At 40.0% G+C, this 17,815-nt stretch overlaps 1 protein-coding gene across 2 annotated transcripts in view; it reads right to left on the bottom strand.

Annotated features, from left to right (window-relative positions):
* PRDM6 (PR/SET domain 6) overlaps window positions 1-17,815 on the bottom strand; it is a 106,202-nt gene that overhangs the window by 10,269 nt on the left and 78,118 nt on the right. For both annotated transcript variants that reach the window (XM_031011271.3, XM_063706727.1), the window contains 2 exons: window positions 12,946-13,288; window positions 3,674-3,850 (listed from right to left, as the gene is read on the bottom strand). In XM_031011271.3, coding sequence (XP_030867131.3) covers window positions 3,674-3,850; window positions 12,946-13,288 — 520 coding nt within the window. The remainder of the gene's footprint in view (window positions 1-3,673; window positions 3,851-12,945; window positions 13,289-17,815) is intronic.

Below are 17,815 nucleotides of genomic sequence, written 5' to 3'. Positions count from 1 at the left end.
TTGATGCAAGAACATAGTGATGAATGATTCTCCTTGCTTCTAACAATAATGAAGAACCCCTCCTAAGGAAAATTCTGGCCTGTTCTCAGTTTCCCAGGTTCAGAAAGCCAGGCTTCGGGCAGCTCACACAGATCCTCTCAGGCAAAGCAGGGCAGCCCACTGAAATATCAAGACACTGTTTAGTAAGAAGGAGGAAGGAGTCCTTGCTGCATAGAATAATTGTTAGAATGCCAACTAACTTCCTTATTTCCTTCCTGCCTGCCTGCCTGCAATAAAATGCTTGGCCATTGCTGTTAAATGATATCTTGCGTTTGCTCCTTGTTTTCCATGACTTCCAGTATCATAGAGCAAATTGAAAGCCAAGACCTTCAATGTGATCCTCCAATTTTTATTTTTCATATATGCTCCTTTATCTTAGAAATCCTAAGTCTACGGCCTAGGGTAGCTGCTGACAGGCCCATCATCTACCTAGAACATGGGAGATGGATTCTTTCAGTGGAATTTCAGCCAATCAGATATGAGGCAAAGCCTGGATTGAAACTCTGACCTCTTCATGCCAAATCTTCTGCAGCCTTCTTTGGATGGCAGTAATCTTGATATGCCTTCAAAAACCACTTCTCAGCAGAAGATTTTAGAAGTTGGAAAGGGCCTTCTCTGACATGGCAAGCTTAATCTCAGCTCAACCCTGAGAATTCTGTAAAGGCCTCCTGAGCCCTGGGTGGGTGGGACAATTTGGGGACTGAGCCATCTGGGGCATCTATTTGGAAACTCCCCAAGACATACAGTTGAGGGTTATGTGCCTTTACAAGATTCTTCTCCTTCTTTGTAACATTGTGTAAGCCAATACCCATTAGTTGAAGTAGTAAAATTAACTGTTGTAGAGAAACCCATTTTATTGACTAATCTGCAAAAAAAAAGGTTTTTAAAAATGTTTGTTTTATAAGCTTGTAAAAGGATATCTTCATAATATTTACAGATGTCCATGGGATGAATATCCATGAGCTATGGTTGGAAGATTCCCAAAATTCCCTTGGGATAGATCAATTCTGAAAGACCTGGTTGTATACACTAAAGGATTTAACTTTCCATTTCCTAGAAGATGTTTAAATCTTGCACTTTCAAAATAAGCATACACTCAGCTCTCCCCTGGGAATATCTATTTGATAAATTAAAAAAAAAAAACAACTGCAGCATGTGGCTGTCTAGATAAAAGTAGGAACAGAAAGAACTAAAACATATACACAGAATTTAAGCCAACAACCTTAGTTGTTTCCTTTTTTTTCCAGATGAAAGTAGGTATGATCAAAACATATATTTTTGGAAAAGGAAAAATACAATCAGCAAAGCCCTTCAAATATTAATCTGATGAATTAAAATTAAGTTAAAATGGCAACTCTATTGGAAACATGACAAAAACAGATGTTAAAGGAAAAAAATTGAGTGGAGTCCACAAGGTTACACATAAGTAACACCTTAACATTAATAGAAATCTATTTCCCATTTTGACCCTGAAACCGCTTCAATTAATTACTAAAATCTATTTACAGAGCAACAAGATAAAAATCAATCTGACTCCTGGCACTGTATTGGTCTGGCTGCCCTTTCTAATATAAGGGGCCAGAAGGATCCTGAACCGTCCTGTATCTCTGCTTTTGAAAAGCTCTCTTGCTCAAAGGCACAGGCAATGTGCCACTCATTGTCAACACCCTCCTCCAGAGCAGTGAAGCCAGAACCTAGGAACCCTAGGGGCTCAGGCCTGAGGGCAATGACAAAGTCCACTAGGCAGGATACAAGCACCAGTGATAGGGAACTCCTAGGACTGTGGTAGCCCATGCAGCTCCTTAGGCTGGATTAGAAAAAGATGCCCTCTTTGGGCTATTGCAGCCTCAGGCGGCACAGCATGGGTGGCATAGTGCAGACTTGATTTTAGGCCCCATCCTGCCCCCTTAGCCAGATGCTCTTATGCAGTGAACAAGCTGCACCTATGTACCGCAACAAAAATTATCACTATTTTGATTATTAACACCATAAATTAAACTATGTTGGAGAATAGTTAAGAATGCTGAATAAAGTAACTAATTATTGAGGAGAAGAGGGACAATGACCATCTTTTATGAACTTCTCCCTTCACTGGCAGACAGAGAGGAAGGCAGGACCCAGACCACAGGACTCTGTTTCCGAAGCTGAGCCTGGCCTCAGGCTGAGCACAAAGTGCGCCACGACAGCAGGTCTGGATGGAAAATCCTGGGTAATGAGGCTCTGGGAAGACCTCTTGGCTGAGACTGAGCAGGGGGATTAGTCTCCTACTGCCTGAATCATTTCCTCTCTTGCTTGATCATGTCCTACAGAAGGTACATAAGGGGGTAACTCTATGCTCTTTTAATTCTCCTTCCAAACAGAAAAAGCCGGTAGAGCAAATGAGTGAAGAGAGCTGTAAGAGGGTTGAACTGAAAAGAGTTCATCACGCAGACCATAAAAACTGCTCTGAGAACACCAATCAACCATGCATGCTGACTCACACGCTCAGGCCTTTCCACCTGCTGTTTGGATGGCCAGAAATACCTTCCCCCATGCCCCGTATGTCTAGAAATCTCCTACTCATCCTTCAAAACATATCTGAAACATCATTTCCACCAGATAGCATTGATTACTCCATTTCCGTGCTACTGTGAAACATCATACATACATGTCTTACTGTTGTACTTTTCACCCTATAATACATTTACTAATTGGGCTTCCCCTTAGACTATGAGGTTTTCAAAGATGGAGAAAAGGAGGAACAGCTAAATGTCATTCACCTTTGTATCTCTTGTACCTACCAGGGTGCCTAGCAAAAAAGTACATACTTGGTAAATACCAGCTGAATGAATGAACACATACATAACTGAATGAGTAAATGAATGAATAAGTGAATAAGTGAATGAATAGACCATCTTGCACGGATTCAGATGTCCATCATTTGGATAAGTGTGCCATGTGTAGAAACACACTCTCTTGCTCAGATGCCATTATCTTGCCAAAGCCCTTAGAATTCAATTCCATCTCTTTCCACATTCCCTGAATCCTCAAAAAGTCAATGTACTCTGGGTTTGGTTTTGTTTTTCTTTTTTCACCAACATGGTAATTCTAAAGTCGAAAGTATACACTGAAAAGTCACAAGTTGGCTGCTATAATAGGTTCAAACTCTGTAACACATAGGAAAGAGGAGGATATATTTCATCAGAATCCTGAAGGGTTCAAGTTCTCCAAAAGGGGATTATTCGGATGTTCTAAACTTGTGGTCACCTTTCTGATGATCATAAGGCTTGCTGATGGCCACAGGAGCTCTGTGTGGCTCCTAGATAAAATTCCAGAAGCACAGATCATCAGAGACTGAAAAAAATATTAAAATTATTTACTCCTACCTCTTTATTTTAATGATGAGAAAACAGACCCAGAAGATTTGTCTCACGACCAAGGTTGGCAACTTGAGCTAGGACCAGTGCATAGGTTTCCTGACTTCATTTTTCAAATGTCAGCCACTAAACAAGGAGAGATTCGTTTGCAGCCTGGACACTGGCCTTCCAAGTAGCCTTTGCCAGCTGGCTAAGCCGGGCAGCACTGTGCTGATGCATCAGCTGGCTCTTGGGAAAGGCTAAGAGAAAGAGAGGGTGGAGGGCTAGCCACTACTTACTTGAAGGGCTTTTCTCCAGTGTGGGTTCGGATGTGGTTGTTGAGGGTGGTGGCCCCGGCAAAGGCACGACCACAGTAGCCGCACTTGAAAGGCCGGTCACTAGAGTGAGTGACCACGTGGTTCCTCAGTTCTGAAGGTTGGGAAAAGGACTGGGAGCAGTGGCCGCATTGGTAGGGTCTGAAACAAATAAACAGACTGTCTGGTCATTGTTTTCTGCGTTGGTCAGTGGAAGTCAGAATCATATGACAAGGGGCCAAAACTTATTGGTGACATTTTCTCAGTTTCTAAGACAGGGCATAGAGCTTTGGCCACTGGATTCCCACTACTTTACTTGTTGCCACAGGAACAAAATTCACAGAGCTGCTGAGACACATCAATTCCCGAATGAATACCCCTTTCTAGTACTAATCATACCATTTTCGAAACCCCTACTTTCTTATTTTTATCTTTCCCCAGGCAAATGTTAGGGTACTTTTGTAAGTAGGGCAAGTACAGACTTCATCAAGCAGACTGTTACAAGAGAAAATATATAATTGTCTCTTATGCTTCCATAGCACTTTCATCTTTTTAAAGTGCTTTAAAATCAGTTATCCAGCTTAATCTTTATGATAATCCCCTGGGACAGAGAAGGCAGTTGCTATTATCTCTGTTAGTTCAGAAAACTGAGGATAAACTGTCCTCCCGGGACACAAGCTCTTGATACTAAGGCCGTTCTAGGATGTTTGGACCTCATCCTAAGTACCAGGTAAACACACAGGCAAGTCAGCAAGTTACATGTGTGTTTTAACGGATATTAAACTGTGGTTTACTTATAGCATAATCACTGGTATTGCACAGATGAACACAGATGTACACCCAGATGTGTCTCTTTGTCAAAGATATCCTGACTTCTACCTACTATTCCCTCCTCCAAATATTTATCCATTAGATCTTTCTCTTGAACATCACCTCCCCAGCTGAATCTGGCAGCAAGGCATGATTTATAGCAGCACAGAAATGATGGGATGTCATTGTGCTTGCAGAAGGATGATTCTGATGCAAAAGCAAATGGAAGGAAGTGGTGACAAATACCTGATAATTAGCAAGATTATCAGAGCACATTCTTCCCAGCTCACGAGAAGTAAATCAATTTTTGGTTTTCATAAAATAGATTAAAATTCTGTCTTCTCTACAGAAGTTCTTCTGCTTACTTAAGCAGAATCTGGTGAGTGATATAAAACCCAGGGAGTTTTCCCTATTCAAAGCTATTTCATATCATTCCCTGACAGGATTCTAATTTGTTTATCAAAATTTTTGTTCAGATAATTAATAATCTGTCATGAGGGATATTAACAGCATTCACTAAGCCCTGGCTTATGAGCCAGACATTTCTGGCTGCACTCAGAAACCAATGGTGAAAGCAGACTTAATTGCTCAACCTTTAACAAATGCATAAGCTCCAATGACCAGAAACCAAAATGAAGGGCCAGGAGACAATGGTGACTGAGCATGTACAACAATTCAATTAAGTGCAAAATAAAGTGTACCCTCTCATTTGTCAAGTGAACTGCTTAATTGTGGCTACTTGCCTCACTGAACACAAATACTATTATTTTACCAGGCTTCAGCACACTGAGCCCTGATTGTAGAATTTTTTAGCTTGATTAATAGCCAAGGATTGGTCAATAACTCAATACTATACAATTTTAATTACTTACATTTAGAAATCTATCTAACTGCTCTCAAACAAGTTTCAAAGAAATATATAAAAAGTCTTTGGTAAGGAGTTTATCAATCTTGCCAAATTACACATGCATTTTATTATAATTATAAAATAATCCTTTGAAAGCCATTAAAATTATATGTAGATGTAAATGTCCTCCTGCCGAATCTGTTCTTTGTGGTAAACATTAAACTTAAAAGGGTTCCTGAAAAAATAATTCTCTCAGGGTTGAATTTTCTAAACTGTTATTGAAGATTATAAACAAAATAATATATTAATATATGCTATATTCACTGACAATTGATTTTTCTAATAGTGAAGGGACCATTAACATTTATTAGCCTCTGGTTATCTATTTTTAATGGCTATCACAATAAACAATAAGCCACTAAATAAAACCAATTAATCTTTTCTTTTTTTTCTAACTCTGCTGTCAAAAGTTGGGGTGATTTATTTCTCACAGTCAGAAGTCAATCCATCCTTTTTATGTTAATAGTTCACGGTGGTAAAGATTTACACACAGGAGAGCAGAAATGACCACAGAGAGGCTTATGTTGAATTCTTATATCAAAGTAACGCCAATGGGAGGCAAATCGGATTCTAAAACATCACCTTTGCCTGGCACTGGCTTGAGAGGCATATGCTAGGGATGCAGTGACCTATGGCACAGTTTTTAAAACTTCGCAGAACTCAGGTTGACTGAATGGAAGGGGCTAGAACGGGAGAGATAGGACCCCTGACTCTGATCAGCTGTGGCATTTGGACAAGCCACTCAACTTCCCTGACCTGTTTTCTCATCTGCCTGGTAAGGGGAATGGACTGAAGATGATGATCTCTTGCATCTCATGCTTGTTCTTGTTTTCAGGTAATTGACAAATGTGCATGACCCAGGAGATCTGTACAATACACTGCCTCCCAAGATACAGCATCACCAATATGATCTCTATTCTCCATCATGTCTACAAGTCAGCTCCCTATATATGGAGCTTTCTATGGTTGTGTGTGTGTGTACATGCTCATTGGAATATGGAAAATTTAAATGCATTGGTAAAAAGTTGAGAATTCAGAGTTAGAAAATCTAGTACCAAAATATAGGACCAAACCTTGTTTTAGTTAATCTCTAAAAGCAAAGCAATATTCCTTCATTCTTAGGTACATTGAAAAATAAGATTTTAGAATACTTGGTCACATACACCTTTGCAGAGGCTGATTCTGTATAGAAATTAGAACTGAAGGATGTACCTCACCTGCCACTATAATAACAGTGTCTCTTTCAGCCTAGAAATTTATAGAAAGTTAGCCCTTAGAAAGTACAGAAGTTACACTGTAAGTAGACAAGATTCCTTTAAACCTCCTTTTCTTGTATTTTCAATATTTCCTTAAAATATGAATAAAAGAAAATGATCAAAAAGTAATTTTAAAATTGATTATCTGCCTAGGGTTTCATCCAGGGAAACAGGAATACAATCAAAAATTAAATCTTCAGGCCCAACAGCAGAGCTTAGGAAACATTATCATCACTTTGGAATCTCAGGCATCACAACTTCTTTTGGGACAACTGGCCACAGGAGTTAAGACTATGTTTGCCCGTTTCAATTAGCACATCCTAACTCCACATCTTTCAATATACAGCCAAAGGGCCTTTGGAGAGCACAATTAATTGTCATTACTCAGCTTTTTATTCTGACAACCAACATTCCCATTAATTTTCCAAGGTCTGACCAAAAGGTAAGACTTATTAAACTTTTGGATATAATCAATTCTGAAGTTCTGCCTCCCTTGATGTGTCATACTCGGAGACACTCTTAAGAACTGACATTCTTGAGTGCTGAGTTTAGCTTTACTCTTTCCAGGATCTCATGACATTGCACAACTAAATGGAAATCTTCTTTAATTTTTTTAATTTTTTGAGACAGGGTCTCGCTCTGTTGCCCAGGCTGGAGTACAGTGGCATGATCGTGGCTCACTGCAGCCTCAAATTCCTGTGCTCAAGTGATCCTTCCACCTCTCAGCCTCCTGAGTAGCTGGGACTACAGGCACGTGCCACCATGCCCAGCTAATTTTTATATTTTTTGTAGAGATGGGGTTTCACCAGGTTGCCCAGGCTGGTCTCAAACTCCTGGGCTCAAGTGATCTGCCTGACTTGGCCTCCCAAAGTGCTGGGATTACAAGTGGGAGCCACTGTGCCCAGTCCCAAAATCTCCTTTTTAAAGCACTTTATTCTCTCTAAATCATCATAGACATATAGCACTTCACTCTTCTCAAAGCAAAGGCAAACAGTATGCCTCACAAAAGGACAGTATCTCACAACCACAAGTAACTTATGGTTTTTTTGTTGTTTTTTGTTTTTTTTTTTTTACCATTTGAGATCTTTAGTAGTGTTGTCTAATGACGGAGCTGTTCTGTATCTGAGCTAGCCAATACTGGAGCCACGAGCCACATGCAACTGCTGCACACTTCATGTGTGGCTAGTGCACCTGAGAAACTGAAGTACTATTTTACTTAATTTGGATTAATTTAAATGTAAATAGCTTTGTGTGGCTAGTTCTGACACAGAAATACCCAGCTTGATGAAAAAACAGAAAGGTGCTCCTTAAGAAAGAAAGAACTGAAGAACAGAAAACACCTGGGTAGATTTAGTTGGTATATATCAATGCTGGTAAATGTTTAAGCAGAAAGAAGTCAGAGAGACAATCTTGCACATCTCCTGGCACTCCTGGTCACTGGCACCTCCTTTGCCAAAGATAACTCCGGTAAAATGTGCAATTCATTTGCTTTTAATCTGTAATTGGTTTGGTGTATACATGGGAAAAGGATGAAACATTTAACAAAATTAAGTATGGTTTGGCTTAAAAATATTAATCCTGCTTTGATTTTTTCTTCCATGGCCTCCAGGACAAAACTTGTTCAGTTGGGGCCACAATCTCTCCTTGCTCCACACATCAGCCAGCCCAAGTGCAAATCTCTCAAGACTTCAAAGGGAGATTACTTAGGTCACTGCTGGCTGGGTGGAGTGAGAAAAGAACTCAGTTCTACGTAAGGAGAAAAATATTTCAGGACAGTGACAGAAGTGCAAGACCAAACAGCCTGAAGAACATCAAAGCTAGAAAGAAGATAACCTTCACACTTGGGGGATAGGGAAGAAGTGGGACACAAGAATACTGATACATTCTAAGAAACTATTCTGTTGATGAATTCTCTCCAGGCCCTCCTATCAGAAAGCCCCTTCTAATGTCATTTTACCCTCTGATCCCACCACATCTCTTACAAACAATGATACTTAAAACACAAACGTGAATAGGTGATGGTGTGCCCAGGAGGCTGAAGGCAGACTTGCCACATGTGGCACAAACAGTCAAAAAGGAGAAAGGAAAAGGGATGCAAAATAAAAATAAGCATTATAAAGACACTTTCTGCAGGAAATAAAAGAGAACATACTTGTCAGAAAACAATCCACTGTGATTGAAGGCTTTGCTTACCCCTTTCTGGAGCATACCCCCCACCACCATACTGCCCCCAACGGGAGTGTTGAGAGTTTCTGCAGCAGAAAAACAGAAGAGAAAAGGGATTTCTAACTTTTGGTTCGAGCAAAAGCAAGAAAAGCTACTTTGGCCTAGGCAATAAGCTTATGCAAAACCCCAAATGTTTATAAAGTCCCTGAACAAAATGTTGGTTGATTTAGATTCCAACAGCTTCTTCTCTTCAAATTTATTCAGGAAAAGAAAAAGTCAGTAGCCCGGGAAAAAGGAGGAAGAGATTTTTGATTTTGCTTAACAGAACAAAATCAAGAAATAATAATTCCACGGTTCCCGGACCCTCATGGGTGTGTTTTTTGTCTTTAGTGCTGATTTCTACTTTGCCAGGTCAGACAGATTTTTTTTTCTGTGTTAAATGTGAATAACACAGTGGTTAAAAAAATAAATAAATAAATAAAACAAAATAAATGGTGAGGCTGGGATCCCTGAGGATCTACGGATTTCTTTCCTTTATACCAAGGCATACACTTTTGATGGTACCTCACATGAAAAAGCTCATGAATACAGACACAAAGTCTCTTGGATGGAGGTTCAAATATCTGGGGTTTCATGGCCAAATATTCAGTCCATTGAATAAAAAATCATTTGGACCTCAGATCAAGGGCCTGTTTCAAATTTGGACTTGTTTGAAACTCTAACCTGTTTTACCTTCTGATTTTCTCTCCTGTGTCCCCCTTTCTTGCCTTTCTTGTACCTGGTTCTAGCAAGATTTTCCTATCAAAATAAAAGCTTTTGACTTTTTTGAACAAGGGAAATGCATTCTAACTATCCAGCCTTTTCACTGTAAGTGGCTGAATGGGCATATATTGCTAAAGACTAAAGGCCAGCTGATCTATGGAATCAATCACTAAAGAATATATGTATACAGGTTGAGCATCCCAAATATGAAAATCCAAAATGCTCCAAAATCCAAAATTTTATGAACAGCAACATGATGCTCAAAGGAAATGCTCATTGGTGCATTTCAGATTTCAGATTTTCAGATTTGGCATGCTAACCCAGTGAGTATAATGCAAACATCCCAAATCCAAAACAACCCAAAATCAAAAACTCTTCTGGTCCCAAGAATTTTGGACAAGGGATACTCAACCTGTATTCAGCAGTTGTAATCCACGTGGATAATAACCATAAAAAGGTTCCAAACGTAGCTACTGTCATGAACAAATTTGATGTTCCATTATAGTTCTGTACATTTTTTCCACTTAGCAATTCACCCATGTGGTTAAGAAATTATGGAGAGTATCTCTTACCTCCAAACTTTCTGGTACAAACAGAGCATACTGGGTTCTGGAACAGAAATGAGCCATTCCAGCCCTTTATACCAAAAGCAAATTATGTAACTAGAATGAAATTAGGGGGTCCAAGTGACTGGATATCTCCCTCTATTTCCCCTTATCTTCAACAATCAACTCAGATGTGATGATGTAAGTCAAGCATTTCCTCATCATTACTAAGAAACATTGTATTTTATTACTTTGCTTATAAAGGAACTGATCTTTCGAAGTAATTTTTTATTTTAACTTATTCAAGAATGATGGTGAACACCTCTCAAGTCTTTACCAACAAACTGCAGGGAAGGAACCCACTGCTTCAGTAATTTAATTCCACTCTGGCACCTTCCCAGATAACAAGCCCATTACTTCACCTCATCTGGAAAGGCTGGCAATTCCACACTTGGACATCTGAATCAAATAAGCCCATCAGGGTCCATGATAAGACAGGAGTCTCATGCCACCTAGATTTTTGCCAGTAACTCTAAATTAGCTTGGAATCAGTATAGACCTAACAATCTCCCACTGAAATGTATTTTGAATACGTAAGCTTTCTAGTTTTTCAGGTATTTTTTCTGATAATATACATAAGTATATTACGAATTATGACATTATTATTTTACAGGACAGACATCATAACACATACATATGATTTTTTTTTTTTTTTTTTTTTTGAGATGGAGTCTCACTCTGTCGCCCAGGCTGGAGTGCAGTGGCGCGATCTCGGCTCACTTCAAGCTCCGCCTCCTGGGTTCACACCATTCTCCTGCCTCAGCGTCCCAAGTAGCTGGGACTACAGGCGCCCGCCACCATGCCTGGCTAATTTTTTGCGTTTTTAGTAGAGACAGGGTTTCACTGTGTTAGCCAGGATGGTCTGGATCTCCTGACCTCGTGATCCGCCTGCCTCGGCCTCCCAAAGTGCTGGGTTTACAGGCGTGAGCCACTGCGCCCGGCCCCACACATATGATTTTCTAAGCGTAACTGAGATCAGACAAAACAGTCTGTTTCAGTATCTACTTACCATGAAATAGTTTCATTGCTTTATATGGCATTCAGCATAAACTCATCTCATCTCATCTTCAGAGCTAAACTTTGAAAGTTCTACTATCCAGAAATTTTTCAACTATTATTTTATTTTACCTGGTATAATTAGTTATTATGACTATAATGAACCTTTGCAAATAATAGATCCAACCATCTGAATTCACTCTATTTAAAAAGCAAGTTTATAATCAGATTTTAATGCATCTTTTGTATTTTAAAGACTACTAAAATGCTTTGCAAACTTAAAAGAGACATATCTTGAGGTTCTACGTATACTTGCAAGGAAGGCAAATTTTGAAAAAAGAAATCTTTTCTGAATGAGGAAAACATTTTTAACTTTTGTATCACCTCTACACCAGTAGTACTAAGATGTGCAGAAGTCTGTTGATACTCTCACCAGGGGGCTCACCTATTGAAAATAAAGATTGTGAAGATATAGCTGCCTTAACAACCCTAATTAATGTTTCAACATTAATTAGCTACAGCAATGTTGATGCTAAGCAAGTAGTTTTACCAACAGCACAAATAAAAATGTATGCATGTGTAATGTGCACATGTATGCTGTAATTGATTATTATTATTTTACAAAATATCCACTCCCTCTCACCCCCACCTCCATCCTCCCTGCCTCTGCTTGGGTTTTCTAGGCACACTGTGTACCCTACAGAGCTGGGAGGGAAGAGCTGGGTGTACATTATTAGGCGAGGAGAGCCAAGTGGCTTGCTTAAATTAGTGGCAAAATTAAGAAAATAACCCAAGAGCCCCGCTTCCAAGTCTCCTACCCCAGCTTCAAAAATTATCTTCTGCTTTTATATTCAAAGTGCATTTTGAATGCTATTCTTAGATACTTGGTTTTAATCAAGTTTTCATAGAACATGAAGGAGAGATAAAAACACAAGCAATCCTTTCTTATTGAATTAATTTGATTTTTGTCTTTTGCGCTCCCAGCTATCAAAACTGTCACATAAACCGGTTTTGATTCATAAATAATAGTTCCATTATATCTACTGTGCCACTCGTCAGAGTACCTGAAATTTTAATTCACTTGTTCAGCTAAATTTCATCCTCAGTTCATGGCCATAAAATTCTTTATTGACAAACTTTCAAACCAACTTTGACTCTGAGGTATCTAGTCAACATTTTTCTTCTGTGTGGATATTAGTTTATTGAATAAGTGGCATCTGTTTTCCTCCACATCACTAGCAGAGTAGGTATTTCCTTTTGACAGCTTTGCAGGATTTATGGGTTTGCATGCTCTGAAGAAAAATAGTACTAAGCAAAAAATTCCAATTCATTACCTCTTAGTACTTAATTAAGTTCATACCCACGGCACACTGGAGGTGAACCCTGAAATGACTGTGACAGCAGCAGAGCAGCCAGCTATATTATCTTTGGAAGACAGAGAAGATTCTAATTATCCTGACCTCATTTTTCCACCTATGATATTCATAAACGTTCCTTCTATTTCTCTCCCTTTTAGGCTTGGGCAGAACTGCTTGGAAGGCAAGTGCAGATTCCTCTCTGCAGCCACCAACCAGTCTGTGCAGCCCTTATATGCAAGAAAGTCAAGCAGTGGTCTCGCATTTCTCTCTGACCTTCCAGAATGCAGACACCACTTATCACAGGGCTTCCCCTGTGGAGGTGCTCAGAAGTTGGCGGGAAGGCAAGCAGTGGGTCTCACTAAGCAAACACACTGTCAGCAGTGAGAGTCAGGGTTACCTGTCGGGGTTCTGCGTGCACACGTGCATCTGTAAGAGGATCCGCTGGGTGAAAGTCTTAAAGCACTGCCCACATTTCCAAAGATGCCAGTCACTGAACTCCGAGTGGAGCTGGCTTGTGGAAGTTGGGCTCGCCAGGACTCGCTGGTTTTTCACGTTGATTTGATTAAATCCTGATTCAATGGGCCCAGACTTATCCAGAAGAGAGAAGTTCCTGCTGCACGGAGTCTGGGGGAAAACAACGGAGCGCTGCTGGGTGGTAGGGGCGAGTTTGCTGCTTTTGTTGAAGGGCTGCAGGGCGTCTTGTCTGCACATGGCTTCCATTACCGTTGAAGGGACATTTACTAGGAGAACAGCAACAGTTTAGAAGAACAGTTTTATTAGCCTTTAAAATAAGCACAATAACACATACTTTAAAAAATCAAATAAATCAACATTTTAAGAATTTGTGTTTCTGGACTCAGAATTAACATAACAAACCATCTGACTTGAGGGGGAAAAACTATTATCACAGATTAATAACTCATCTGATGCCTATTTATTAAGCAACTATATGCTCAGGATTGTTTTACATGGTCTTTGCCCTCATGGAGTTCACTTATGACTTCAGACATACAGGAGTCCATAGTGAGCACCACACTGCACCTATGCCTGGAGGGAGTTTAGATGGGAGGCACAGCAAGAGACAGGGAGTGAGCAGGGGATGTTGCCCAGAGAGGGTAGCCCTGAGCAGTGCAGAGAAAACGGATTCAGCTTGACTGATGGAGAATTTCAGGCTTTCCTCCAGATCTTGGCAGCACAGGATAGGTATCCAGGAAAAGCTATTTGAAGAGATGAAGGGAACAAGATGAAAGACACCTGGAGGCAGGAGAAGTCTAGCATGCAGGTGGGAGGAGGCAGGAGGAGTGTCGCATGCAGTAAGGGAGACGGGCTGACTGAGCAGGGCATGGGATCTGGTCACTCTAGGAATAAGGATTGGGGGTCAGAAGGAGACCTCAGAGGGCCTTAAAAGTCCAAATAAATAAATAAGATATTTCAGACCTAGGAAGTAGACACAGACCATTCCTGAGCAGAGGGATAGTAAGAAAAATAGAACCAGCGTTCAGGAAGGGCTTGAGAGAGACCTGATTTATAGATGGGATGCAAGTGGATAAGGAAAGACTAGGAGGCAACCAAGTGTGGTGCTTGTGACTCGGGCTTTGGAATCTGAAAGACCTAGGTTCAAATCCTGCCTCTGCTTCTTATTAGCTTAGTGGTCTTAGGCAAAGTATTCAATAGCTCTGGGCCGCAGTTATTCCATCTATAAAATGAGGACAGTGGTACTAATGCTTCTAAAAATAATAGCAGCATGGTGTGGTGGCTGAGATGGCTGAGGTTTTAACTCCACTATTTACTAGCCTTGGGCAAGTATGGAACATCTAAATCCGTGATTTGGTCCCTGGTATAATGTAAAATAGTCACTCTCAGGACTGAATGACATAATATAGAGACAGCATTTAGTAAAGAGCTTGACCTATGGTTGACACTAAATAGATGTTCGGCCCTATGAGCCTTAGCATCCTCATCTTTAAAGTCCCCTTTTACAAGGTTTAAATACATCAGTGAAAGTACTTATTACAGGGCCTACCATGAACAGCAACTACCATTTTTATTATAGAAGGAGAAGCGACGGGTGTGAGTGAGGGAGATGGCCCTAAACTGGGGTGGTGGCAGTGGAAGTGGGGAGAGAACTAGAAGAAATACTTCCGAGGAGATAAATCTAATAATATATCTAGAATTTGCTGATCTTTTTATTACGACATTAGTGAGTTAATAATATTTATAAACTATTTGCTGGTCATTTCATAGGTCCAGAAGTGATTAGAACCTAATAGGCTTAAAAATTCTTCTTTTTTTATTTTAACTACTATATCTATGGGTCATTTCAAGGCTGAGAGATTAAAGTTACCAGGTGGTCAAGAGAATGAAATTAGAGACCAAAAATTTTGAAAAGGATATTGGCAAAAAGACTGTGATAGCAAGTAACAAAATAATGCAGACTATGGCCACTGGCCACCAGTTCAAGGCCGCGTGGCAGGAAACACATGACCTGGGAGCACTCCTCATGCTGTGCCACAGATCATCGCTGAGAATGCTACATGGCACGAAGATGCAGGCATCCTCAACGGTGGGGGACTATGACTGCCACGAAGCTCTGTGCTCAAGTGGACAGGGAGATGCCATGTGTGGGCACAGAAAGGGGTAGGTGTGCTGCCTAAGCACTCTTCAACTGAGAACATTCTGTAGAATCACATGTGTTAAGCAAATCCAACCAGAGGACTAGCTCTGTCTGCAGGGCTCTGTCGGCATAGCCCATACTGTCTTAGGAAAGAAAAGTAAAGCAAGAGACTTGCAGACCTAGAAAGAGCCTAGCGTTTGTCTAGTTGGCAGTTCTTAACCTTGGCTACTGCACATTAGACTCACACAGGAGAATCTTTAAAAACTATATTATAATCTCTCCATAGGGCCTGGGCATCTGCATTTTTTAAAGTTTCCCAACTGCTTCTAAAGTGAAATAGGGGCTGAGAGTCACTGATCTAATCCTACCTTCTCCTGTTACAAATGACAAAAGCCGAGTCCCAAGAAGGTCCAGTAACTTACCCTGGGTCACACACTCACTTAAGGACATATCTAGGTGGCAAGTTTCAGCTTTCAGACTTATAAGACAGAATTTTTTTTTTTCTGACCATACACTCATAGCATCTCTGCTCAATAGCTGTGTTTCGAAATTTAAAGGATGTTTTTACAGCTAGTACATTGTTTTGTGTGTATTATATACATAAATATACATGTTATACATACTTATGTTATACATATACTTATATACACCTACGTACGTATGTTTGTATGTATGTCTTTATTCTATATACAAATGTTTATGTATATTTCAATACTGGGGCAAAAGAATATAATCAATATAGAATTTGTGGACAGTTTTTACACTTAAAAAATATTTTATGGCACACAGATTGTTACTTTTTAAATAGGCACTGAACGACAAGAAGGAATGTTTTGCCATGCTCTGGCATTTTTTTAAATAAAACATAAAAACAGCAGCATTGTCAGAGATTGGGGTAGAACCATCTTGTTTGGCCCTTTCATCACTAATCCAGAAGAGGCAAAGCACTGGGAAGCCCACGAGGTTTTAGGCAACACTAAGCTTTTACAGGCCAGGCAATTTCAGACTAACAGGAAGTAATGCATGGTGAGAAAAACCATAGAATGAAGATGTCATCAACATGCAAGAGAGCGGGAAACACTGGCCAGCTGCTTCACTGTAGGAAAAGGAATAAAATGCTTCTGGGGGTAAATAATACAAATAATACTCTAAGTGTAGATGATAGATTCTGAGCTCTGACTTACACTCCTAGAAAGTAACCTGAGCCGGGCGTGGTGGCTCACGCCTGTAATCCCAGCACTTTGGGAGGCCAATGTGAGCAGATCACCTGAGGTCGGGAGTTCAAGACCAGCCTGACCAACATGGAGAAACCCTGTCTCTACTAAAAATACAAAATTAGACAGGCGTGGTGGCACATGCCTGTAATCCCAGCTACTTGGGAGGCTGGGGCAGAAGAATCACTCGAACCTGGGAGGCAGAGGTTGCGGTGAGCCGAGACCGTGCCATTGCACTCCAGCCTGGGTAACAAGAGTGAAACTCCGTCTCAAAAAAAAAAAAAAAGTAACCTAATTGATTAATTCTAAAAAATTGTTAAGGTCACATAACCTTTTATATTAAAACAAAAGAATGTGTGGGTGACAGGGGAGTAGGGATGAAGAGAGATTGATTAATGGGTAGAAATTTACAGTTTGGTAGAGGAAATAAGATCTAGTGTTTGATAGATCAGTAGGGTGACAATAGTTTACAATGCTCTATTGTATCTGATCATGCCACTGCACTCCAGCCTGGGTGACAGAATAAGACTCTATCTCCTAAAAAAAAATTTAAAGCAGCACTTTTAGGAGACACATAAGATTATTCTTCCTAAATATCAGCCTCACTGACTATGGCCATTAAAGGTATAAACTAAACACAAGAAATTTTCAGAAAAAGGACAGGAAATTTCATCTCAACACAAGAAAGACAACATAGACAACGGCAAAAGGTGCAGAGATGGGTTATTAAAATGACCAAAAAGATGAAGTGGTTTCTGCAAGAAGCAATATTGAGCTAGTCAGTCTCTTCAGTCTGGAAACGCAAAGATTAAGGGGAAGAGGGCAAACTCTCAAAGCCTTAAAGGATACAGTCAAGGAAGAACATGAACGCATGAAATTTGGAGAGTTAAAATATTGAGAGAGGCAAATTCAGGATCTATAAAACAAAGTTCAGTTTACCCCTTCCTCGTTCATTCATTCAGTCCACAAATAGTTGCTGAGCATCTATTACATGCCTGACCCTGTGTTAGGCACCATGGATATAGGGGGATCAGGAAAACCGTAGTCATTGCCCTCTGGCACATAAACTTTAGTGAGAAAGACAGTTATTAAGCTGATGTTTTCACAGACAAATATTTACTCAGTTTCATCAAATGTAACATTCCATTAATTTCACCATTATAATTGTAAGTCACCATTAATTGCAAGACACTTGCCAGTTTCAGAAAGATTAAAATGTAAAAAAAAAAACCCATAAATTTTAGAATTGACAAAATACAGTTAAGACAAGTGTGGTAAGTGCTGTTAGAGAAAAGAAAGGATATAAGGAAATGATAAATCAGAGAATCTGAGTTCCTGAGGGGTACACGGGCATCATACAAGTGCAAAGGGAGGAAAAGGCAATGCAAAAAGATGGAATATCGGCAGCTTTGCCATAGAGTCTTGTGCCATGCTGAGGT

This window comes from Gorilla gorilla, chromosome 4 (assembly GCF_029281585.2).
Source record: "Gorilla gorilla gorilla isolate KB3781 chromosome 4, NHGRI_mGorGor1-v2.1_pri, whole genome shotgun sequence".
Classification (NCBI taxonomy): Eukaryota; Metazoa; Chordata; class Mammalia; order Primates; family Hominidae; genus Gorilla; species Gorilla gorilla.
The sequence above is the reverse complement of the archived record's forward strand: the minus strand, read 5'-3'. Positions and strand labels throughout refer to the sequence as shown.